This window comes from Marmota marmota, unplaced genomic scaffold (genome assembly GCF_001458135.2).
Source record: "Marmota marmota marmota unplaced genomic scaffold, marMar, whole genome shotgun sequence".
Classification (NCBI taxonomy): domain Eukaryota; kingdom Metazoa; phylum Chordata; class Mammalia; order Rodentia; family Sciuridae; genus Marmota; species Marmota marmota.
Window position 1 is genome coordinate 10979798 of NW_026000229.1, and position 25087 is coordinate 11004884.

Below are 25087 nucleotides of genomic sequence, written 5' to 3' on the forward strand. Positions count from 1 at the left end.
ACCATGAGTGCCAAATAAACTTCTACTCCTGTAATTGTTCTTGTTAGGTCTTTTGGTCACAGTGATTAAAAAGCTGACTAAAACATGAATTTATGCTCTCCTTTTTTTTTTTTTTCCGGGGAGCGGGGAGGGGGGAGAAAATACCTAGAGTAGAATAGCCAGGCTACAGAATAAGGAGTGCCCCTCATGATGACATGCTGCCTGTTTTTCAAAATGGTTTACAATTTTAAACTCCCACCAGTAATGTATGAAAGTTCCTATGGCTCCTTATCCTAATCACTTTTAATACTGTTTCTCATTTTATCCATTCTGGTAGTATAACATTGAGACTTTAATATGTATTTACCTAAAGACTAATTATTTATTGAACATATTTTCCTGTGTTTATTGGCCACTTGGATATCCCTTCGCATGAACAGTCTTTTCTCCATTTTTAAATTGGATTGATGTATTTTTTCTCAATGATCTAGAGGGGTTTTGTTTATATATTCCAAATATAGATCTCTTGTCAAATATACCATTGTTAATATCTTTACCATGCCTGTGATTTATCTTTTTACTCTTTTTAATGTGTCTCAATTTTTATAAGTCCTCAATTCTCTTATGGTTAGAGCTTTGTGTGTCTTTTTTTGGGGGGAAGGGGGCTCAGGGAGATTGAACTCAAGGACACTCAACCACTGAGCAACATCCCAAGCCCTATTTTGGATTTTATCCAGAGACAATGTCTCACTGAGTTGCTTAGAGCCTCACTTTTGCTGAAGCTGGCTTTAAACTCGCGATCCTCCTGCCTCATCCTCCTGAGCCGCTGGGATTACAGGCGTGCATGCTTTGTGTATTTTTTAAAGAAGTTTTTGTCTACCTCAAATCATGAAGATATTCTGATATTTTTCTTTTAGAAGGATTTCTTTTTCTTGAGTACAGCAGCAATAACGACAAGCTTTGTGTAACCTAAAACATCTTTTTGCTCTTCTGCAGGCTTTCTGTTCAATATCCAACTGCGAGACACTGTCAAGAGGCAATTTAAAGTCATTGGTTGCACATCCTACTGCACTAATCGTGGCTGTAACCCATCACGAGGTCCCCTGATATTTGCATTGTGACCTGCTTATCAGTTAGCAAAACAAATATTTTACTTTATCCTTACTTCATTCTGTAGTGTCTCTGTTCTCTTTGTTTGAAAGCTTCTATAAATAACATGCTGAAGAGCGGTTCCCTTTGGCTAGTAGCCCTGACAGCCAGGATTTATTTCCTTCTAGTTTCCATCATTTTCTAAATTTTCTATAGTAAACATGCACATTTATAATTTTTAAAAAGTAAACTTAAAAGCTGAGAAGTTGTGATTAAAATGTATACATTTCTATTTGCAGTAGCTAAAGAAACAATGTTTCATAGCTCTTTTCTGCACAGAGTATTTTGGCCACACACATTATGACTTTCAAAGCAACTTAGTAAATGCCTATAGAGCAGACAGTCCAACCGTTTCGTTTATTTAAAAGCTTTCTATCATCTACATATTTTTCCTTACTAATTACCTAATATTTTTATTAAAGTTATGGCCAAGTTTGTTTGTTTGTTTGTTTCCATGCTCTTGGTCTCACCTTATCCACAAATGAAGCCACAAAAAGTTTTGAAACTATAATCATCTCCCAAGAGTCATTAATTAATCATCAAGAATGGAGGTTGAGCAATCTGTGATACTGTTCCTATGACAGGAGTAAGGGAGGACTTCTGGATAGAAACATCTGGAAAGAACTACTTACATTCTGTGCCAGGGTCCTCTTGGCTGGCACTATTGTGGGACAGTTCTACAGAGCTGTATGCAGTCACCCGAGCAGCATTTAGAAATGCATAGTTTACTTGACAGCATTTGCAAATTACATCTTTTCCTCGGAGGCACTTACACTAGGGAAATGCTTCCATATGCTAAGGCTGGACACATCATTGTGAGGAGGGAGAAAAGAGATGTCTTTTAGTAGCTACTTTTCATATACATACTAAACTACAATATGCACAAATAAATAATGCTGTCCCATAAGAATTTACCATAAATAACATTCTAATCTTTCTGTTGCTTTCTGCTAAAGATTGGGAGTAGATTTTACCACGAGACAATGGGTCAGCAAGAAATCAACTATGATATATCTAAGGAATGAAAACAATTTAATAACAATCATAAATCTTATGTTAATGAGAACTATATCCTTTCTCTTAATTCCTTTGTGTTTCTTAAAGTCCCAGGAGGAAACAATTTCCAACTTCAAATTCTAAAACATATACTTCTGGCGAACTTATTTCTATCTTGACTGGAAAGCAGGGGTTGGCAAACTGTAGCCAGTGGGCCATACTAGCTCACCACCTGATTTTACAAATAAAGCTTTATTGGCACATAGTCATGCTTGTTTATTTGCATATTGTTTCTGGCTGCCTTTGTGCTACAAAAGCAGAGTTGAGCAATTGTGACAGATATTACAGCCCAGAAATCCTGAAATATTAAATAGCTCTTTATGGAAAGGCATTGCCTGATTTCTAATTTCTCATCTTGTTAGAATAAACAGATACTACTACTGCCAGCACTGCCTCTGCGCCAGGATGACAGCCACAGTTGTACAAAGCTCCAAAAACATTAAAAAGAAATCCACCACCCAAGAAAGCATTGACTGTTTTCTTCTCTTGGATAAACGGCAATGACCTTGGCAGCCCAAAAGGCATACATTTATTATATTCAACACCTGTTCTAAAATGTATGTCCTCCGTATAAAGAGATCTATAAATAACTTTGAAAAAGTTTTTTCAAAATCTTCCACTGAAAATTTTTAATAATATTTTGACAAGGAGATGCTATATAACAAAATGTGGTACTTTTTAACTCGGTGTTTTAATTCTACATCCTAAATAACTCAAAAATTTTTTTTCCATTTCTCGGAACACTTTAAGAAGGATGAAGGGACCTTTTGCTCCAGCTATATCATTCAGATCAACTTGGAAGAATATGAGAGACAGCAAATGTCACTTATAAAATATTTTTAGCTAAAATAGTCTATTTGAGCAAGAACAACAAAAAGAATATTGGTTTGAGGAGTCACTTATTAACAATCACAATAATTCCAAACATGAATAAATGACTTAAAAATAAAAAAGGACAGTTGTCTTTTTTGATTATTGAAATTATGAATGGAGATGAGGCAGTGGGTGATACAAATTTCCAAGCAAATCTAGCAAATAATGCTTAGACCTTGGCTAGGTTTTTCATTCAGTCAGTTAGTCATTAAACAAGTATTTTATTGAGCACCTACAAAATGCTAGTCTCTATCCCAGAACTAGGATTTATGGCAATGAATGATACCAGTAAGATTCCACCTTCATGGAGCTGAATCCTAGTAGGAGATACAGAACAACAGAAGATTATTCCCATCTAGAAAGAACAGAGACAGAACATAATCCATTGACCTAAAAGAATTAGACTAAACAAGCAAGAACACCAAGAACTGCTCTGGGAAGGGTCGTGTCTGGCCAAACATGTGCGAGTGATCCCTTCTCTCGGTTCCCATGTTCCCCCAAACTTCCCACATGAAAAGACCCAGCACCTCATCTCTGCTTAGATATAAATGGCTGCTCTTCTCTCCGGAATCTGGATTTCCTCACAGTTAGATAACAGGAGATCCCAGTAGCAGACAGGATTTTAGGACATCCTCTGAGTCCTATCATCATGGATTTCTGAGGAACAGTGGTCACATAGGTGCTGTGAGTGGGACATTATCAGGCGTGGTGGGCCGGGTGAAGCGCTCACTCACTATGCAGCACACAGAACCTGAGGGACGCTCACCCAGTACTCTCCATGTGCGTCCACCCTTCTCCACCGGGCCCTGGGACCAGGAGGCTGGCCTTTGGGGACCACAGCAGGGGTTTCTTTGTCTTCTGGTCAGATGTGGCCAAAGGGAGTCAGCAGCACAGCAGAGATGGGGTAGGAGGAAAGAGAAGGCCAGGTCCTTCCTTCCCAGCTCCCTCCCTGCCTGGCTCTGTGCCTCTACCAAAGATCATGGCTGCCTGTTAGGGGGTACTCTCACATAGTCACAGCTCTCTCCAATCTTCTCATGCCCTTGACTTGAAGGTGCCCCTGGAAGAATAAAAGCTCCCCCCATGCCTAGGTGGTTCTTCTATCCCTTCCAGTGCCTTCAACCTGCTCTCACTGTCCTCTCTTGAACTGTCCCTTCTAGGAATGCAGGCGCAAAGTTGGCACTGCCCTCAGGCCAGAAACTGATTCTGGACACCAGGTCTGTGTTTAAGCTCCAGGGATTTAGAAATCCCTGGATGGGCGAACTGGTGAATATTCTGGAAATGGTGCTTCCTCTTAGAACCAGCAGTAACTCACCTCCAAATAGAACAAAAGCCAGGAAGGTAACCAGAGTGACTCCAGAGCCTCCGACAGAGAAGAAAGGGCCCAGGATGGCCATGACCTACCTTCCTGTGGTCAGTGGAGTGCTGCGGGCAAACGAGCTGGAGTCCAAGCAGCAGAAGGGAACCCAGGACACTGGGAAGAAAAAAGAGCAAGAGGCAGGGCTGTGAGAATACAGTTGGCAGCGGCACCCAGAGCGAGGCAGCATCCCCGGCTCACCACTGCAAGGGAGAGGACAGTCCAGTCTGGTCCTTGGAACGGACCCGGTGAAGATGCAAAGGACATGCCCCACACCAGGGAGGCAGCCTGGTGCTGTGGCAGGGCCATGGCATGGGGCAGATGTAGGATCAATGCCCAGCCTACCACTCACAGTCGGGCTTTATTATATCCAGGTGTTTAACCTCTGTGAGCCTCAGTCTCCTCTCTTTTAAAATGGGGATGACCACAGAAGCCAGCTCAGAAGCGAGGAGGAGGTATGAGCAAGGTAGTCACCATGCTGGAGACAGAGGACGTGCTAGTGCATGTGTGGCCCTGTGAGGGGCAGTGAGATCAGCCTCAGAGTGGGGACTCTGAGCCTGACCAGGGCAGCTACCCTCCTCACAGCCCGCGCTTCCCTTGGAGCCTATCCTCGGCCCATCCTTAGCCCTTTGGTGTCACCCATGTTCTCCATGGATGGGATTAGCTGTGTTAAGTCCCACTGTCACCAGCCCAAGTTAGGACTTGTCATCACATACAGAAAGGTGTAGAAGTAGGAGCCGGCTGGCCCCAAGACAGCAGTGTGCCGGAGAGAGTGTGAGGCTTTGATTACACATTAAGGCTACAACCGCATCGCCACCACTCCCATCTGGGTGAGTCTGGGTAAGTTAGTATCTCTAAGCCTCAAACACTCTCATCTTCTGTAAAGGTCACTGAATGTGGCAGAGGTGAAAACACCCAGCACAGGTAGTAAGTCAGAAGACAGGTAAGTGTTGTCAATGAATTTAAATGCCCAGAGTTTTTATTTATGTCCTTATTTTAAGCATCCCTGAAAAGAGGCATATTTTGAACGGTTTCTAGGGCTTAACCCTGAGGGCAATTCAGTTAACCACCACAGTGGTTGCCCAACCTTTTTGAGGTCTCCAACAGAGCTGAGAGATGCAGAACAGGGCCGGGTCCTGTGGGACTGGAGGAGGGGAAAACCCACCTGAGTCTGGGAGGTAAGGGCTGTGGAGTCAGGTGAGGCTTCCACCCACCTCTAGAATCCAAAACTGCCACCTGACCCCCCACACACACACTTTAAGGCTACAACCGCAACACCACCACTGCCATCTCATGTAAATGAATTGAGACCCCAGAAGAACACACAGGATGAACACAGATAGACTGAGTAGACTAAAGGGCATGTGATGAGGAGCAGGGAATGAAGGGCACAGTACCAAGGTGCCAAATGCATCCTTCCTGTTCTTAGAGCCATGGCTGAGCCCCCACAGCTGAAGACCAAAGGCACTAAGTATGTGCATTTTCCAAAGAGAGGGGCTGCCTGTCTATTCAGGACCTTCAAAGGGGGTGTCCCCATCCAAAGCTGCAGCCCCTCACCCACCTTTAGGCACAAGAAGGACGAAGTGACCCCCTAAAAAGTGGGAGGTGCCTGTGGAATATAGGAACTGGGGGGGGCAGGATGGATCAAAAGGGGTTATCACTTATGGCCCCAGGGCATGTTGTAACAGGGAACCCCAGTGAGGGGCGGGTCTTCAAAGAACAGGCAAAAGTGCCTGAGAGGAGAATTTGGAACTTAGATGTCCACCAGCCGAGAACAGCAGCACCATATCACAAGGGGCAACAGTCCCACTGGGATTGCCTCTGCCCAGCTGCCCCTCCTCTCCACCTCTCTGCTCCATCCTGGAGGAATTAACATGGCAAGGTGAATGGGCAGGGGGGTGCAGTATGAAGAGCCCACTTCCCCACTACAGGCTAGGCCAGGTCCAGCTCAGAAGATGAGAAACTGAAAAGCTTTTATCTGACCAGACTTCTTTTTTAATGTAGACCATTATAATTATAGATAACACCCTTCTAGTCAAAGGATCTATTTGCAAAAATTTAATGTGAAATTAGAGGTGAAAGAATCAAGACTCTGTAACTTGCTAAGGATCTACACCAGTGCTATGCAGTAGAATTTTCCACAATGATGCAAACCTCCCCCTAGCCTGTCCAATGCACAGATACAAGAAGCTGTGCAGTTCAGTACACAGAAAGCTAATAGTGCAGGTCTACATGTTAAGTCCTGGGTTAATCCAAAAAATTACTTACTAAAAGGATAATTTTTTAACCAATTTTGAACTTTTTAATACTTGAAAATGGTACCATTAAGCCTGCAATAGATCAGAAGAGTTGCCCAAGATGTCCTCCAGTGACAGAACAGGAGCATCTAAAGAGAATGGATCTCCAGGCAGTAGTGAGAAAAATTAAGTTATTTTCTAGTTGTATCCTTACTAGACCTAGTTTGCCCCCTAAGACAAGAACATGTGCATCATAACTTGGGAATATATACTCCTAGGTTGCAAACCATCTTCTCCTTCCATACCTCAGTTTCCTTATCTGTAAAACAGGAATATGATATAAGCTGTCCTGCCAACCTGAAGTGATTTAACGTTTGAGCAAGCACATTATGAACCTGTGCCTATAAATCTGAATCATTTGTAACACATTCTGGCACTGTGCATTCATTTAAAAAGAAAACCAGATTGGTGTGGTTTCATTAAAAAAACAAACAGCAGCTCCATAAACGCGTTACACCTCGGCCCCTCAAAGCTCTTGGCACACGCCGTAGCCGCATATTTGTAATGTGCTCAGGAGCAGCTTTGTGTCTCCACTGGCCCGAGGTTGCATCCATAGCACTCAGGAGGACTTGGGCAGAAGAAGGAGTGAAAGATCCTCTAAGAGACACTCCAGGTTTCCCTCCATGTTAGAGGAACTGCGTCTCACGCTGTCAACTTTATGGCTTCCCTCACCTCCTTAAGGTCTCTGCTCAAATGTCTGTCTCCATAAGCCTTCCCTGACCCTACATAAAACTGCTCCCTCTCCCAGCACTACTTCTTTTCCTCCATAGTACTCACTGTCTCATATGCCATGTCTTCCCATATCTTTGTTTAAACTTCTCCCTTTGCCCACGTTGAACGTAAGTGTGATGAGATTGGGGAGTTTATTTTGCCTACTACCTAGAAAGAGCTCAATGCACTGAGTGTACACCAATAATCCCAGCCTTGGCAACTAAGTGAGATCCTGTCTCAAAATAAAATTAAAAGGCTGTGGTTCAACAGTAGAGTGCTTGCCTAGTATGTGTCAAGCCCTGGGTTCAATGTCAAGTATCACCAAAAAAAAAAAAAGTACAGAATTAATTAAATGATGTTTTACTATCCTGATGACCTCGGGAATCTCAAGATAACTGGACGAATATATTTTAAAATTCTAAAGTAACTTTATCAGAAGCCTTTAAAAGTTTATTTTTTTTAATGAGGAATTTGTAAAATTCAGTTCTCCTTTTCAATTTCTATGTGACCCCCTCCCCCCAAAACAATTCTAAGATTCGGCAGCAAAATGGTGCCTCTTGCTGGTGCTCTTGTTGCAAAAATGCAACATGAGTTATAGTTCCATGTTCAAATAGTCCTTTTCTTCATGGAACTGGGACCCTGGTGGTGCTAAAACGCATAGAGGTACCCAACAAAATTCACTCTGGGATAAAATCTGAGTTATTCAATGGGCTCTGCTCTAAATGGAATAAAATAAATTCCCCCAGAGGGGAAATTATTCTTCAGGCTGCAATAACAGCAGCCAGAGCAATATATAACCCCAGGGGCCAGAGGAAACCCTGCCAAAGGCTGAAGGTTTCCCACCCCTGCTTGGCAGACTCCTCTCTGGCTACCCCACCCTGCTCACACATACCTCGCTAATTGGTAGTCTGTAGCCATGCCCACACCTCTCCAAAATACTGACAATCTAGCCCAAATCCTTGTTCTTCCTGACCCAATTTGAAATTACTGTTGGGGGAACGAGAGTGCGTGTGTGTGTGTCTATGCGCGCAGCTCGTGTGTTATTTCACTTGGATAGTTTGCTTTGGCACACAGCTCCCAGCTTGCAACGTTTTGACAGATTGAAGGCTACCAGGGCCTTTGGCAAACAAATCACACCTCCCCTCCAAGCGGCGGGGGAAGCCACATTCCTACCAAGACTTTCCGATTCACCTTGCAGTCGAAACTACCCAACGTTTCACACCAATCCAAAAAAAAAAAAAATAGTTACACCATTTACCCACTGCTATTCTAGACTTTAAGCACTCTATCATTTCATTTCCTCATGTAGAAAATAATGCTCATTGAAATCTGATACAAGATTTCCATCACGGAACCAGGGCTCTGGGCTTCTGTATTTGCCTTGGCCAAGCCCACTCCCCGCATCCCCCACACCCAACCATCCTCAACTCCAGTGACTATGTTACAGCCACTGTGTACCTCAGAGGCCCTTGATGAACTCAACACCACCTGAGTGTATCAAGTATCAAAATAAAGAAAAACAGGGGAAAAAATCTTCTTTTTTTCTTCAGTTAATACATATAAAGAGGGGCTGGGGTTGTAGCTCAGTGGTTGATTGAGCACATGCCTTGCACATGTGAGGCACTGGTACCACAATAAAATAAATAAATTAGTAAAACAAAGGTATTGTTCCATGTTCAACTAAAAAAGTTTTTTTAAAAAAGAAATACATACAAAGAGATATTTTGAGAGCAACCTGATCATTAATAAAATTATACCGACCTTAGCAAAGGAGAGCGAAAGCCTTAGCGTTGAAGTGTTGAAGTGATATCCCCACTTAGTACACTCTGAAGATAAAAGGTTTTTTTTGCTAAGCATGCATGTTTTACCATGTTCAGTTCAGCCTTTGCCTTCCGGGCAGCACTTAAAGAGTAAATACAGTGAGGGAGGGAGATGGGTCACAGCTGGCTGTAGCCAGAGGACTTGAAGATACCTCTGATCTCAAGGTTTGCAAGTAGTATTTCATTTAACCTTCACCACCCTTCTCTAGGACACTTATTAGACCCATTTTGCAGGTGAGGAAATTGAGGTACAAAGAGGCTAGACTTAGATTTATCCAAAGCACGTGTGCCTATTAAGTGGCAAAACCTGATTTCAAATGCCAGCAGTCAGACACTTGGCCCCAATTCTCAAACCGCTCTAGTTGGGGGACCTCATTAGGACACAACATTTTTTTTTAATAAACCAAACATTTGCCATTTTATTGCATTCATTTTCTTTCCCAGCCTGTATGAGGTTGTGGCTTCAGTACCCCCCACTCCCCCCCACCCCCACCAGCTATTACATATAAGAACCACCAGGAAATAAAATAGATGGCAGTATGGCCTCATTTGTCCAACCTCACTAAAGGACATTCCAAGTTTCAAAATAAATGAAGCAAACCATGTAAATCCCAAACGTTTTTTTAAAAATGCATTATGTTTATTTCCTCGGCTCTCTTATGCTGGGTATCCCGAGGTTAAGTAACTTTTCACTAGTGTGCACCCAACGTGTGCAACACCAGGTTCTGGTCTTTGGAGCACAGGTGGTCTCTAAGCACAATGAACCCAGGCTCCAGAGTCTCAGACACCTGGAGCTTTTAAATCCTGTAGGCACTCTGCTGTTCTGTCCCTCTCTTCCCACTGTCAGGGATTGCTGACTGCACCCTGACGCGCCTGTATCCCCAACTCCCTTTAATCCATCTTTAGAAAACCAAGCTTCTGCCAAACCAAGACCAAAGAGGCTTTGGGGAAAGGCCTGCCTAGCCCATGTGCAATAAAGTGTTTCTATTTTACAGGACTTAAAGATACCTATTCTAACTGCATGCTGGTTTTTATTGCTTATTTCCAGGTTCTCAATGCTTGTAGCCATTTGTGTTTCCTGGACCAGGGCCTGGGGAAATGTGAGGCATTCTGTCATAGCATGGCTTGTTCAGATGCGACACCCTTTGGTCAATCTCCCTGCTAAGTGGTAAATTCCCTGAGAAGCTGCTTTCTGATACATCTTTGCAGTGAGAGGAACAATCAGCATAGTCTTGGTCCAACCTCAGGGTTAACAGAGATCAAATAAATCAAAGAAGGACAGAATGAAATGAAGGGAGGAAAAAGAAGAGAGAAGGAAAATATTATTCACACACAGTGATGCTGTGCTAGGGACACTTTTTTCCCAAGAAAGTGTTAAGTGTGTCCCAGGATTCCCTGCTGGAAAAACAGAAGACATGGGCAAAGGAAGGCAATCCTAAAAGAAAGATTTCTACCAGCTGGAGTTACTGGTTCCAATCTCTGGGGAGTCACGCCAGTGTTAACCTGATGCATATAGATCCACCTGGAGATGGAAGGAATAGGTCGCTGGCAGTCCAGTGATCACACCTTGACTCCATTCAAGCTGTTTTGGTACAGAATGTTCTAGCAAACCCCACAGTCAAGTACTGAGTGATGAGGACAGGGTCCAGGTACAGGGTTCTGCCAGGCAGAAAGAAAAATCAATACAGTCTGGATGCTTGCCGTCATTTTATAGGTAGGGGTTTGCCAGGGCAGTCCTCCAAAAAACTGTTTTATTTCCTCCTGGTCTCTGCCTACCCTTCAGATGGCTCCTACCAGGCTTCCCACAGACAAGACCCCAGCAGGTTCTTCCCTTGTGTATTTGTGTACCTTTCCCACCCGAGCTGTGCTCCGATGGTGCCATCCACATTCCCAAACCTGTTAATGCCAGTTGCTAGTGCTTTGTAATTACATGAAATACCCAGAGAGTATTCAGACCCATGAAATAGACCAAGAAAGAAAGAGAACTTTTTAGTTGTTTTTGCAAAGTTGAATGCTTTGGAAAGACTCAATAAGGGCAAGAAGCCAAGAAAAAAAAAACTGCTGGCAAATTAGGTGTGGATGAGACAACTGCAAATAATTAGGGGCAAAAATAATAAAAACCTAGATCATTCTGTAGTCAGATTGCTTTGCAAATGTCTTTAAATTTTCACCCCCCTCTAAAGAAACCCAAGTGGAAACCTCAGATGGTGCTTATGGGTACAGTTTGCGCAAGAAAGACAATCAGGGTTTCATGCTCAAAGAAAAGCCCTTGGCCCCACATCAAAAAATTGGTGAGTACATGTACATGTGTTTTAAGTTAGAAATAAACTGTTTAAGGTGTGTGTGTATCACTCGTATGATTTCCATGCTTTAACCTTCATCCATAATTAACTAACATCCTGGTCAAGATAAAATTTCTACCTTATTTCTTTCACATAAAAGGTCATTATTTATTCTTTCAATATTCAACCAATGTTTATTGAACACCAACTGGGGCTGGGGGCGGGGGGTGGGTTAGTTGCCAGCCACACAAATTCTGACCTGCCTCTTACTATGTGAAGTTCAGTACTTGACGTCCAGGCCTGGCCTCTTCCCCGATTTGCTCTCCCCCTTCTCTTTCCTCCCTTGTCCTCTTCCTCCTTCCTGAATGGTCCTCCTCCTTTTCCTTTCCACCTCCTGATCACTGCCAAAGAGACACTGATTGACCCCATGACCCTTCTAATTATCACATATTTCTTTACCCCTGGGGGGGAATTTCAGTTTTCACAAATCAGCTATACCTCAAACATCACGGCTTTGGACTTGCTCACACATGCAAACACGTTTTCTTAGCCCCCTTCTCTCCTCCCTTCTGTCTTCAAGGTCTTTTGCAATGGCCCCAAGAGCGACCACCCCTCTGTCTCTCATTTCCTCAATCCCTTCTGGTTGTATTTCTAAGTGGAATAGCTGACAGGCATTAAAGTAATACTTTACTGAAGTATATATCAAGGAAAGGAAAAACCTTAAGTTTTCTAAGACTAAAACCAGACACTTGACCTAAGGCCATCAACTGTAAAACCCTTAAAATGATCCAGAACTTGCTTTCCTACGATCTATAAAAATCACCATCTAACCCTGTAATCGCTCTAATTACATCTGTATTTCTTCAAAAACTACTGTTCGAAATAAAAAATCACCAAATCAATTTTATTTCCTGCCAATTTAACCACCTCTTTGGCATTTAATGGTGTTGTTTTCCTCTATGTTTTCATTGGAAACATAAAATACGTCAGCTCTACTTAAGAACGCTAAGAGGCAAACTGAAGGGCATCTAACCAGGCTGGCCCTGGATATCTCGATGGTGGCCGTGGTAGGCAGCCATCTTACTGACCATTCAGCATCTAGTGAGAAAGCTGTGTTTCCTTTCAATCAATTGCTGAACAAACAGATAGATATGATTGTGCCTACAAAAAAGGTGCAGGATTTGGAGTAAGTTTTTAAGAAATATAAACCCTTCTGTACCAGTTAGTGCCATTTCCTCCCTGAATTGTGACAGATGACAAACATTCTTAAATCAAGCTTTGACCTACCTTTTGGTCTAAGTGGATTTCACTCTCCCCGAAATTTTCATGGCATCCTGAATTTACCCAAGATTCAACGACCCTCCATCCAGCTCATCGAGAATTAAAATCTTTGTGTCTCTTCTGCTACTGGGTTTGACTGGGATTGTTTTTATTACTATGGACTCTGAGCAGGGCAGAACTACCGTTGCTACATTAATACTCAGGCTCTTCTGTCTCTTTCAATGAGGGGGAAACTGACTTTCTGTTTCTCTGTGGTTTGGCAAAAACTGGGGAGGGATTTTTAAACTAAATCTCTGCATATCAGAATCGTGAATCCCCTTAAAAGTTTTTTTCCTCTCAGGGATTTTCTTGGCAGCTAACTCCTAATTGCAACCTGCTTTCTCTATAGGTAGAAAAATCTTCCAGCTTTTCCAATTAATCTTTAAGCATTTGGGTACATTGATTAAATAATAAAAATTCCTTAACTTGTGTTTGTGTGGGGTGGGGTATTTCTCAACTACCAATTTTGTCAAAGACCTTTCACTCTGAAAGTAGTCACAGCCCTTTCCCCCAAGACATTTTGGAAAATATTCAAACAAAAGACCTCCTCTGGTTTCGTTTTTTATTTTTGTTTTTCTATTTAAAATATATTTACATGGCCCTAGAAACAGAGATGCAAAATGGTTAATGTGTACCTGGCTCATCAAAAAGGGGATGTTATGGAATCTCCTGTAGAATCCTCCAGCCTCATAATTCACATTTGCTCTCTGGGGCCCTGACAGCAGGACTCTTGGTGAAACGTCCTGCTGAGCCACTCTTTTCAAACAACCTCTCCAGTAGGACTCCAATGATGAAGGCCTATCAGGACTTCCAGAGCTCCACCACAAGGATGACAAGACCACATCCGCTTTCTGTTTCTCCCACCCTGCTCATTTCTAATCTGTGGACATTTTTTTTTAAAACAATGCACAATTGGAGGTGAGTCCAGCCTGTGGCTCTCAAAGGAAGATGGGCATCATTTCACGTGCATGCTCAGCTCCTTGTGGAAGGCTGTTTGCAGGGGCGTCAATTAGAATTCTAGGACATCAAGGGAAATTTTGCAAAAAAAAAAAAAAAATTTCCCAAGAAATGCCCTTCCCATGCAGCCTGGATTGCCACGTTTTTGAGGATCCTTAAGTATTCTTAGGAATCTTTTTTTGATGACAGCCAGATTTCTACCTGCTTACCATATAGTGAACCCACCTCTCATCCTATGCTGGCTCTTTCTGATCCCATTCAATATCTGAGTGTGACCTCTACTTTTCTGGGTCCACTGGGTCTTAGTGCTGTAATATACTGTGGTCCTGAAGCTCCAAAGGATCCAATGACATTTCTCTCTGCTCTATGGTTTTATAACAGTATTTTGGGACTTCCACAAACTAGATGCATAGTTCATGTCTTGAAATGTATTTTAAATTTTTTAAAACTATGTTTTTTAAAAACACACAAGCAAATTTATATTATACAACAAACATTAACCTTGAAGAGAACACCAAGCATTAACTTGGGCTGCCTGTTGATGGGTGTATACACACAGGCCTCAGAGTGAATTTGTCCTGCCTTCTCTGCCTGTATCTGATAATGCAGTGACTATGTCATTGATGAAAAGATCTATTATTCTCTGAAGGATTTTGGATTTCAGGCCTGCACATACCTGCTTATGTAAAATTATACAAGCAGGTACATACTAAGGCACATACATGAACTCTACTTGGTTAAATGTCAGGTATGGGCCCAAAAGCATCTGCTTGGGTAACCACATGTGATACCCTCATAATAACATGCTATAGACCATTTTAGTTTTTAGTGTAAGTTCTAGGCATTTTAGACTAATGTGTGGTCATAGGGTGGAAAAAACTACAAGAAGCCAGGCACGGTGGAGCACGTTTATAATCTCAGCAGGTCGGTAGGCTGAGGCAGGAGGATCCCAAGTTCAAAGCCAGCCTCAACAATGGCAAGGCATTAAGCAACTCAGTAAGATCTATCTCTAAATAAAAAAATACAAAAATAGGACTGAGGATGTGGCTCAGTGGTCGAGTGCCCCTGAGTTCAGTCCCCAGTAACCCCCTACCTGCAAAGAAAGACTACAAAATATTCTAAATGATTCCACTTTGAAAAAGAAAGTTCTTCTTCCCTTCTTTCAGTATTCTGAATCAATTTATTTAAAGAGCATCCCAAGTAGAAGAAGGGGTTGCGGGAGGGGGAGACGGGATAAAGGGAAAACAGTGGAATGAATCTGACCTAACTTTCCTATGGACATAAATGAATATACCACAGTGAATCTTACCATTATGTATATCCACGAGACACTCATTTAAAACAAACAAATGTAAGTAAATAGTAGAAAGATCAGTAGAGGAAAGGGAATAGGGGAGGGACAAAGGACAGGGTAAGGATAAATACTGGGGACTGAATTGAAGCAAATCATAGTCCATGAATTTATAATTATGTCAAAATGAATCCCAATGTTGTGTATAACTAATATGAATCAATAAAAAGTGAAGGGAAAAAAACAAAAAGTATCCCAAGATAGTAAATGACCTTCATCACAGAATTGTTACCAACAGCTGCAAGTGCTTACCTGTATGCACACAGGTTTCTTAACGCTGTGTAGCTAAAATAAATGCAAATTAAACTAGACACTGAAGCAGATGTACAAGCTGTCATCCAGAAATCTGACTTCAAATTTTGGTGTTCATCACAACAGATTCACGAATCTCAGTGTGCCCATGTTATAAATTTGGATTTATGTTAATAAAATTGTTAATAAAATACTGTCATTGTCTATTTTATATACTGAGAACTTACGTGGGATTTTGACCAAAGAATTTCAAACAGTCTGTCAGCTTTTTTAAAAAGTCTGAGAGCTGGGATTGCAGCTAAATGTAGCATACCTGCCAGCATGTGTGAGGCTCTGGGTTCCACGCCCAGCACCATAAACAAAAAAGTCTGAAAACAATCCAAATAATATGGGTTATAGTTCCAGTGCTTGGAGTCTTGATTCTGCACAGAAAGGAAGGTTACGTGCATGATTTAAATTCTCTGAGTCCTGGTTTTCTGATCTACAGAGTGGGGATAATAATACTCGCTCAAGTTACTATGCAGTGTTGATACAAGAATCAAATTTTAAAATGCAGGTGGAAGTCACAGAAGTTTGAGCAGAAGGGACCAGAGAAGGCATCTGTTAATAACACCAGATGGATTAGGTCAAAATCTGGTGGGGGGGGGGGCATGTAACCAGGACTATTTTGAAAGTTTTTCAAATAATTCTATTATACAAACTATAAGTACTCATTGATCTAATCCCACTTCTGATTTAAAAAAAAAAAAAACAAACTTGAGGCTTAGAGAATATCTTCTAGAAAATAGCAGATCCTTTCCCTAGCCACCAACCTCAGCATATCAACTACCACACACCTGTCCATATTGTATCAAAATAGTAGTGCCAGGCTCACTCTTAAGACCAATATTTTAATTATTTTAAGAAGCCATATGAGAAAACACAAATATCAAACCTCTTTTTCTCCTGGAGTTATTTCCGTTGTCTTTTTCTGGTTTTGTTTTGTTTATGTGCAGTCCTGAGGAGGGAACCCAGGGCCTCATGCACGCTAGGCAGGTGACCTACCACCAAGCCACACCCCCAGCTCCTGTTTTCTCTTTAAGAGCTTCTTCACTTACCCAAGAGAGCCCTTGAAATGGGAAACCATGGTGTTAAGCGTCCAGGCTGATGCAAGGGCTCCTCAGAGGTGTTGCCAATTCTCCTCCACAGGTGGGAGTGCTGTCCAATTCCTACAGAAATGAACAATGTTATTTTTAGCATCATATTCTTAGGAAGATTCTAGAGCCTCACCAGGTCAATGAAACCAGAAGTGAACTGATGGAAGATACTGAGATAACAATAATGCCACTACCAGTTATGAGTACCAGGATTTCCCAGTCAAAATGTGCTTATGCATGAACATGAGGTGGCAAGTTTACAGAACTTCAGCATGGCACCTGACCCACAGAGGATGGTCAATAAATTGCTCTCAGTATGGTTAGCTCTGACTCAGGGGAATTGGCATTAGGCAAACCAGCACTGGAAACATGGCTCTGTCATAGGTTACCCAGCTATAGAGAGCCATTTCTCCCCTTGGTTGTCCTAACTGTACAATGTGCATAACAATAAAAAAGTGCTGATACAATGCTATGAAGTGGATGAACACTGAAAACATGCAAGTGGAAGAAAACAGGCACAAAAGAGAATACATCATATGATTCCATCATGGGTAATGCCCAGGGGTTAGGGGATAGGGGGAGTTAATGGGAGGGTACAATATCTGAGGGTGACAAAAAAATGTTCTAAAGTTATCAATGATGGTTGTTGCACAATCCTGTGAATGTACTAAAACCCACTGAATTATATACTAAATTGGTGGGATGTATAGTACATAAATTATATAGCAACAGAATGACTTAAAAATATATATGCAGACTAAGGATGCAGCTCAGTGGTAGAGAGCTTGCCTTGCATGCACAAGGCCATGGGTTAAATCCCCAGCACCAAAAAAACAGCAGCAGCAGCAGCAGCACAAGTACTGCCGGCAGAACTACTGCAGATCGTTGTGAAGATTAAATTAGGGGACTCACGTAACACGCTTAGCCAGTAGCTGGCACAGTGTGGCACTCAGTAAATGGTAGCCCTGATGCTATCAATGCAAGAAGAGAGAAAGTGACATTTAAAACTGTTATCACATTAAAGATAGGCAGGTAAAACTTCTCACCTACAAATACCACTTTATTCAGATGCCCTCACTAAAATTTCCAAACATTGTCAAGCAAGCCACTAGTTTCAAAGACAAATTATAAATAGCATCAGAAAGCTTGGGATGGGGAGTTTAGTTGAAATGTAATGGAACTTGAGAGTAGAACACAGCATGGCCCAGCCTCCTCTCCTCCCACTTCTTACAGGAAAAACAAACAATCAAAAAAAAAAAAAATGAAGCAAGGTTGCAAGGTGTGCCAGGGATCCTCTCTCACAAAGGCAGAGCTTCCTAAGACCATTGCTTTTGCATTCTTCCCAGGACTTCAGGGGTGGGAAGATAAATTACAAGGATTTACGAAAAGACAGTCATGAGAATCAGACAAGTCCATTCACAGGGGAAAAGAATCCAGATTTTAAAAGTTACCACCAGCCCTTTCTGAGGGTTATTAAGAAAGTAAAGCCTCTTAACTGCAATCACCCCTAATTAGCCATCAGCAACTCATGAAATTACTCATGGCATTGAAGACCCTTAAATTCTTGGTTCTCAGCCAGAAGTTACACTGAGAATCCAGCAGGAAGAAGGCCAGCAAGTGCAAATTGGAACAGTTAAAACTTCTCTGAATCTAAGGCGTAGTCTTCTTGCTCTTGGCTGCAGAGCAGGTATGCAGAGAGCCAGGGATTTAACTTGGAAGTCAGATGAAGCCTTTGCCAAGTTCCTAAGGACCATCGGCTAATCAATAATTATTCACTCATTAGGAGAGGTGCTCAGGTCCTCTCTGAGGTGCCATGGATTCAAAAGAGGGATGAGTCAATTTAGGTTCTTACTCTTACAGTCTAGCTTAGGTGGATTAAATTTAGGGACACAGATTGTCAGTGGAAAAGGATGGTGTTACCCAAAGCAACACAGGTAAACACTGTTAACTTGGACCCCAAATCCAAATTGAGCTAGTTCAAAAGAAAGGGAATCTCTGTTGAGGGCTGGCTTGGGATCAGCAAGGAAGATGGGACACTAAATCAGGCCTTAGTCTAAGCAGGTTGTAAAGGAACATTCTAGGCTTGTTGGTAAGAGCGTGCACATTGTGATCTGAAAGACCTGGAAGTAAGACCAACATCCCCATTTATTAACCAGGTGGCCTTTGACAATTGCCTGTCTTTCATTTTCCTCATCGGTAAAGACTGTTTCTAACCATCTCATTGGGCTATTATGAGTACTAAAAATTTATGGATTTCTGGAATGCATGACCTGCGTGCTACACACATACACAACACACACACAGCAGGCGTGTGGAACTTACAGCCCAGATGCTAGAGAGTTATATACTTTAAGCAAACAAAAACCCAGGTATAAAACTACAACTGTGGTAAAAGCCATGAAAGAAAGTCCCAGGTGTTTCAGAAGGATATCCTGGGTAGTGGTGAGAGAGGATCCCTCTGAGGCAGGGACAGGAGGAGTAAGCTGAATGAAGTGGGGCGGGGGCACCCCAGGAGAGTGGGGAAAGGCACAGGAGGAAAGGAAGGAAGAAGGAAGTGATGGAGTGGGAAAGTGGGGACAGAAGGGAAGGAGCTCAGAGCCCACTCTGCATCCCCAGCACATGGTAAAGGAATGGTGGAGGGTGACAAGGGAAAGAGGTGTCAAAAGTGACACCATACAGATTTAGAGTGGACCCAGGAGGTGGCCAAAGGAAGTGGTCATTAAGCTTTCACAGTTTAGTCAGGAAAGGACTGAAACTGCTAGAAAATACATTTACTGATACCACCAACCCCGTCCGTCCTCTGTGTGTACTGTGCCCTCAGACACTTGGTGATAACAGAAGGTAGCCATTCTGATCAGCATGTCCTTTAAAATATGGCATTTATATTTCAGAGAGATCAGCAGAGTGGAGGAAGGGGATGGAGAGGAAGGGAGGAGGGGAGGATATGGAAAGGACTAGAGGAAAATCGACGAAACTATTCTATGTCCATGTATGAATCCTGCGTGTGTGTGTGTGGGGGGGGGTATATATGTGTGTTGTAATACATATAATTCTATTAGTGCATTATAATTAATATGTAATATATGTATATATTGTATGTATATGTAATTAGTATGTACATGTATGTATATGTAATTAGCATTGTAATTATATATAATATATTGTAATTATATAATTAATGTCATACATAATGTTATTATATATATATATATTATAATTATATATAATTACAATGCACTAATTAAGATAATAATAATAACAGAAGGGAGATCAGTAGAGTAAAACAAGTAGATCAGGGGAGGGAAGAGAGGGAGGAAAGGGGAAGTTATTGAGAAAGAGATTAATAAACTTATGTACATGTACAAATATGGCTTAATGAATTCACTGTTATGTATAATTACAAGGCACCGATTTAAAAAGTTTTTAAAAATATGGTTTCTTTCATCTTTGTCTTATCATTTTAAAATTCATATTCTGGGTATATTTTTATGTGATCAAACAGTACATTAATAGGTAAAAGTAACCACATATATATGAGTTATAGGTGCAAACATTTTCTGATGTAAAAATTTTTGACAATAAGTACAAATTCAAAACTGTTCTTGGAGGCGCTACTCTAGTATGGCTTTTTGACTCACTTAACACAGGATTTTCCCCCATAGGGAGGGTACCTATTTCTTCCTGTGACTCAGAGTGAGAGAAGTTCAAAGTCCTTGCTCTGGAAGACCAGAGACAGTGAAGAATTCTAACTGTGATTGTGGAGACTAAAACTGAGACGATGAGGCAGAGGCATGTTATCCACAGTATGGGGTCAATTTTGATGCAATGGACAAGAAAGAACCGTGGTCAGCTCTGGAGGAGGCAGGGACCTGATAAAATGAGGTTTCCCAAAAATCTGTTTGGCAACAGTGTGCTGAGCAGAGTGAGTAAACACTCTTATCTGTGGGGCTGAGTCTGCCTCTTGAGGTCTGCTCCAGTTGATTTGTAGCCTCCACAATGAACAAAAACCCTAACCATCTAGTTTGGGTAGCATGTAGGCTCCCTGGGGAGTGGAGGCCCCATCTTCTCTCTGTTCCACTAAGGCTCTGCATGAAAACTGAGCACGTTGCCTAATTTGGTCCCACAAATTTGCTTCCATGGCACTTTCTACTCCCTAGGAGGTCTCAAGACTCAGGGCCACCAAGGACCAGGATGGATTGAAGCCAGGGCAGAAAATGGTTCCCCTGGCCCCAGAAAATGCCTCTGTGCCCGAACTGTGACACCATGCAGCTGTGGCTCTCTTACCAGCCCACCTCTGAGAGTCTTTCTTACCCCTTCTCCTCAAAGCCTGCACAACTACTAAAGACCCCACCTGACTTCAACTAGCACATCTAAAGCAAAGGACCTGCTCAGTCTCTCAAGTTTGGGTCAGAAGGGCCCAACTCCAGAGGATGGTTCCTCCCTCCCCCTCGCACACACATGCCTGGAACTCCCACAGTGTAAAGCCACCACCCAGACAAACAAAAGCACTAGGCCCTGGGGAGAGGAAGTGACTCACTAGCAAAGCATGAGGGCCAGAGATTCTAGAAGGAGGGGGTTCCAGAGCCCGGTCCAGCATCCAGCCACTTGGGACAAGGACAAGTTCTCAAAATCTGCCTATTTCTCAGCAAAAATTGCCCCTCATGGTCCTCACAGGACAGGACCCTCTACATTGGATCAGAGTGTGGCCACCTCCTCTCTCCACCAACATCTCCAACAAGCCCTCCTGCCCCTGCCACCATTTATGACAAACTACTTCTCAGGACATCTTCACCACAGCTTGTGGTACCACTTCCACTCCATACCTGTCGTTCATTCTAGATGTCTGTGCCAGGATGTCGGTTCCCAACATTGGGGTGTGTCCTGGCCACCTTTGTCTCCCATTGCTAGGACAGTGGAAAGAGCCAGGAATCAGCTTTCACTAAACACTGAAACGGGACACAGAGCATGCTACCTGATTCCCAGCAGAGCAGGCCACACAGCGGCCGAGGGTGTCACAGACACAGGGCACTGCCACCTGATGAAGAGCCAGGTTTGGGGAAAGATGATTGACTGAGAGGACAGGAAATTTGTAGTGCCTTAAACAAACTTAAAACCAAGGGCACTTGTGTATTTAGACATGAGCAAATCCGTCCTGCAGAATGAACACTGTGAATGACTCAGCTGAAGACAGAATCCCACGGTGCCCCCTGTGTCAAAGGGGTGTGTGGGTGGGCGGAACAAGCTGGCAGGTGGAAACCAAGGAGGAAGAGACCAGGAAAAGATTGTCCTACGCTGTGCTGAGGTGGTGGGCACACCAGAGCAAGGATGCGCAGGGACCCCACGCCCTCAATCAGAAAACATGGTGGACTGGGGAAGGAGCTTTGGATGGAAAGGGGAAAAGCGACAGAAAATAATGGCTAAAGAAGCAAACGGCAGAAAATGGGGTCTCCCTCAAGGTAACTGCTGCTTACGATGAAAAGATTATCCAGAGCCGGTGGGAAAAGTAGAGGGGAAGCTTTTAAATAGTCATTATTAACAATATAGAGGGCAAGGGTGTCAGCCAACGAGAGACACAGGAAAGGGCCTGGGAGCTTACAAGGGAAGGGACTGTCTTCTCTTTTAACAGACACCAGCCTTTGTAGGTCTACACTTGATCCTCACTGGATGGGAACCTTCTAAAGGCAAAGGATTGTTGTTTTGGTCACCTTTATAAACAACCCATCTCCAGACACCCTGCCCGATACCAGGTGGCCATGCAATAAATGTTGAATGGATGAATAAATGAAGCAGGAATGGCATGTGTTTCCTATAGATTTCTACATCTTAGGAAGCAGGAATCCTGACTGATTTCTGTCCAGCTGTAGTTGCTGGTTCTCACTGCATGTCCACACAGGGACCTAGAACAGAGAGAAGGACTAACTTGCCACAGATGCAAGCTACCTCCAGGGAGGCACCGATCCTCCCAAGGTCTCTGGTACCAGTCATGAATCCCCACACCCTTTCAGGAAATCCTGCCCCAGCCTGTGTGGTATTCAGGAAAGCTGACCTTGGAGACCCCACAGTGTATTTCCAGCCCCTTCCTACAGCCTGAGGATTGCTTCCCTGACATGGATGACATGGACCCGTCACTGGCTTAGAGTCTCTTCTTCTACCCTCGTAAGGCCCACCCTTTTTTTTTCCCTGTCACATTCAAACTCAACTACAGAACTCATTTCTTGCCATGGAACCCCCATTCCGCAGCCTGGCTGGCTTACCCGAGCAACGAGAAAATACACAAAATCCAAGTTAGGAAAAAATGTTGAGATCTATTAAAACTCCTTGGCCAGTTTCAAGCAAATACATTACCATGGGATTTGTTACTCATTAAGGAAAATACCTTGTGTCTCCTTCTTCACCTGGAGAAATTAGGTAATCAGCACAGATTAGTTAAGGATTTCAATGCAAATTGCATCATTTTCACGGTCATTAACTTTGGTGTGGTTTATATTTGTTTTCGGATCCTAAAAAAACATTTCCCAGGTAACTAAGGAAAATATTCAAGGGCAGAACTATCCAACAGGCAAGATATTTAAAATAAATGAGCCATTAGTTCCTGCTACTGTACAAAGTTGCATTTCCAATTTGTGATGATAATGAGGGTCAAAGGAGCGGGGTGGGTAAGAGCACTTTCTCTTCCCCAGTTAGTACTTAGTCATATGACTTGCAGCAGTTGATAAGTCAAGTTACATTTCTCCATTCCTTTGTAATTCTCATGTGCAGAACTTCAACCAAGCAATTGTCAAGAATATCATTATCATTTGGACTTGTCTTTCTTCACTCACAACATGGGACATCTTCCTCAAAGACTTTTTTTTTTTTCTGGTACCTAGCACAGAGCCTTGGGCACAGTAGCTGTTTGGGGATGACAGAGAGGCCTTCCAGTTAACCTCAGTAGGAGGGTCTTTGGTTGAAAGCAGGAATGTGCTGTTTCTAAGATACTAATACGCGGTTCACCATCTGAACAGCAATGTTACTCTTCTACAGAAACTGCTAATTGCTTCTGAGTACTGATGACATACTCCATCCTACTCCGAAAGCCATGACATCCCATAAACAGCCCTAATGGGATGCAGGCCACCCTACCTAGGAATCAAAGACACCTGGAGGCAGATTTCTCCTCTGTGGCTCAACCTCTTCCCAGTTTATAATCCCTGGGTTGTAACTATTAAAGGGAAAGAATCAGACTACTACAGACAAATGCTGGCTGGGAACCAGGGCCTTCCCCAAATGATGATCCATCTCATGCCAAAAACCACTGGGTTCTCCAGCCACCTGAGCCAAAGGCAAGTGAACACAGGACAGAAAGAGGGATTGGCACAGGCCACTTGCCCTTCTGATACAAGGCCTTCCTTATACTACAGGGCTATGTCCTCCTACCCATAGCGGCCCCTACAGAAGCATGGCAAGCAATTGTGTACATCTGTGTGTGCATACACACACACTGACACACATGTACATGCGTGTGTGTGCACACGTCAAGGAGGAGGGTGCCAGGTGCATTAACACTAAGAATAAACTCAAAGAGAGCAAGTACCATATTCATTTTCAAAACAGAGCCAAGTAAGACTTCAGGGCTAAGTTAAACATAGCTAATGTGGTTTACTTTTAGGAAAAAAAGAAAGAATGAATGAATGAATGAATGTGTGTGTGTGTGTGTGTGTATATATATATATATATATATATATATATATATATATACATAAAATTATTCATGTTCCCTAAATTCAATCCCCAGCTCTACAATAAAATAAAACTATCATGTTTATTGAGGAAAGTCTAAGAACTATGGAAAAATATAAAGAGAAAAGTCATAATTATTCATTGTCTCATAATCCACATTAACCATTATTAAATTTTTGGTGTTCTTCTGTTTAATTTTTTTCTATACATAATGCTTATACATATTATCTAAAGACTTTACATATATTTCTTTCTTTCTTTCGTCCTTTCTTTCTTTCTTTTTTTTTTTTTTTTGGAAGGAGGGACAGGGAATTTAACCAAGGAGCACTTTACCACTGAACTACATCTCTCAGCCCTTTTTATTTTTTTAAATTTTGAGACAGGGTATCACCAAGTTGCTGAGGCTGGCCTTGAACTTGCAATCCTCCTATCCCAATTTCTGGAGTCTCTGGGATTACAGGTGTGAGTCATCACACCCAGACTTACATATATTTCTACAAAGATAATAACACATACAGTTTTGAATTCTATTTTTCACCTTAAATCCTAAGCATCTTGTTAGCAATAATAAAAATAAATTTTAATCACTACATTATAGCCCATCTATAGATGCCAAATAATACATCTAATAATATTTTCTTATCATTACTGTCACAAGATACCTAAGGCAAGCTGCTTATGAAGTAAAAAGAGATCTAATGTAGCTCACAGTTTTGGAGTCTGGAAGTCCAAACAGCATGGCACAGGCTCTGGTGAGGGCTCTCTTAACTATATCACATCACAGCAGGAACTTGTGTGTGTCTCTGTCCACATGGTCTCTCACTCTCCTTA

At 42.4% G+C, this 25087-nt stretch overlaps 1 protein-coding gene across 1 annotated transcript in view; it reads right to left on the reverse strand.

The window, feature by feature from the left end:
- Nucleotides 1-25087, reverse strand: part of Thsd4 (thrombospondin type 1 domain containing 4) — a 610303-nt gene that overhangs the window by 568886 nt on the left and 16330 nt on the right. Inside the window, exons 2-3 of the mRNA XM_048793384.1 lie at nucleotides 16499-16609; nucleotides 4459-4528 (exon numbers count right to left, since the gene is read on the reverse strand). Of these exons, the coding sequence (XP_048649341.1) occupies nucleotides 4459-4528; nucleotides 16499-16527 (99 nt within the window). The 5' untranslated portion in view covers nucleotides 16528-16609. The remainder of the gene's footprint in view (nucleotides 1-4458; nucleotides 4529-16498; nucleotides 16610-25087) is intronic.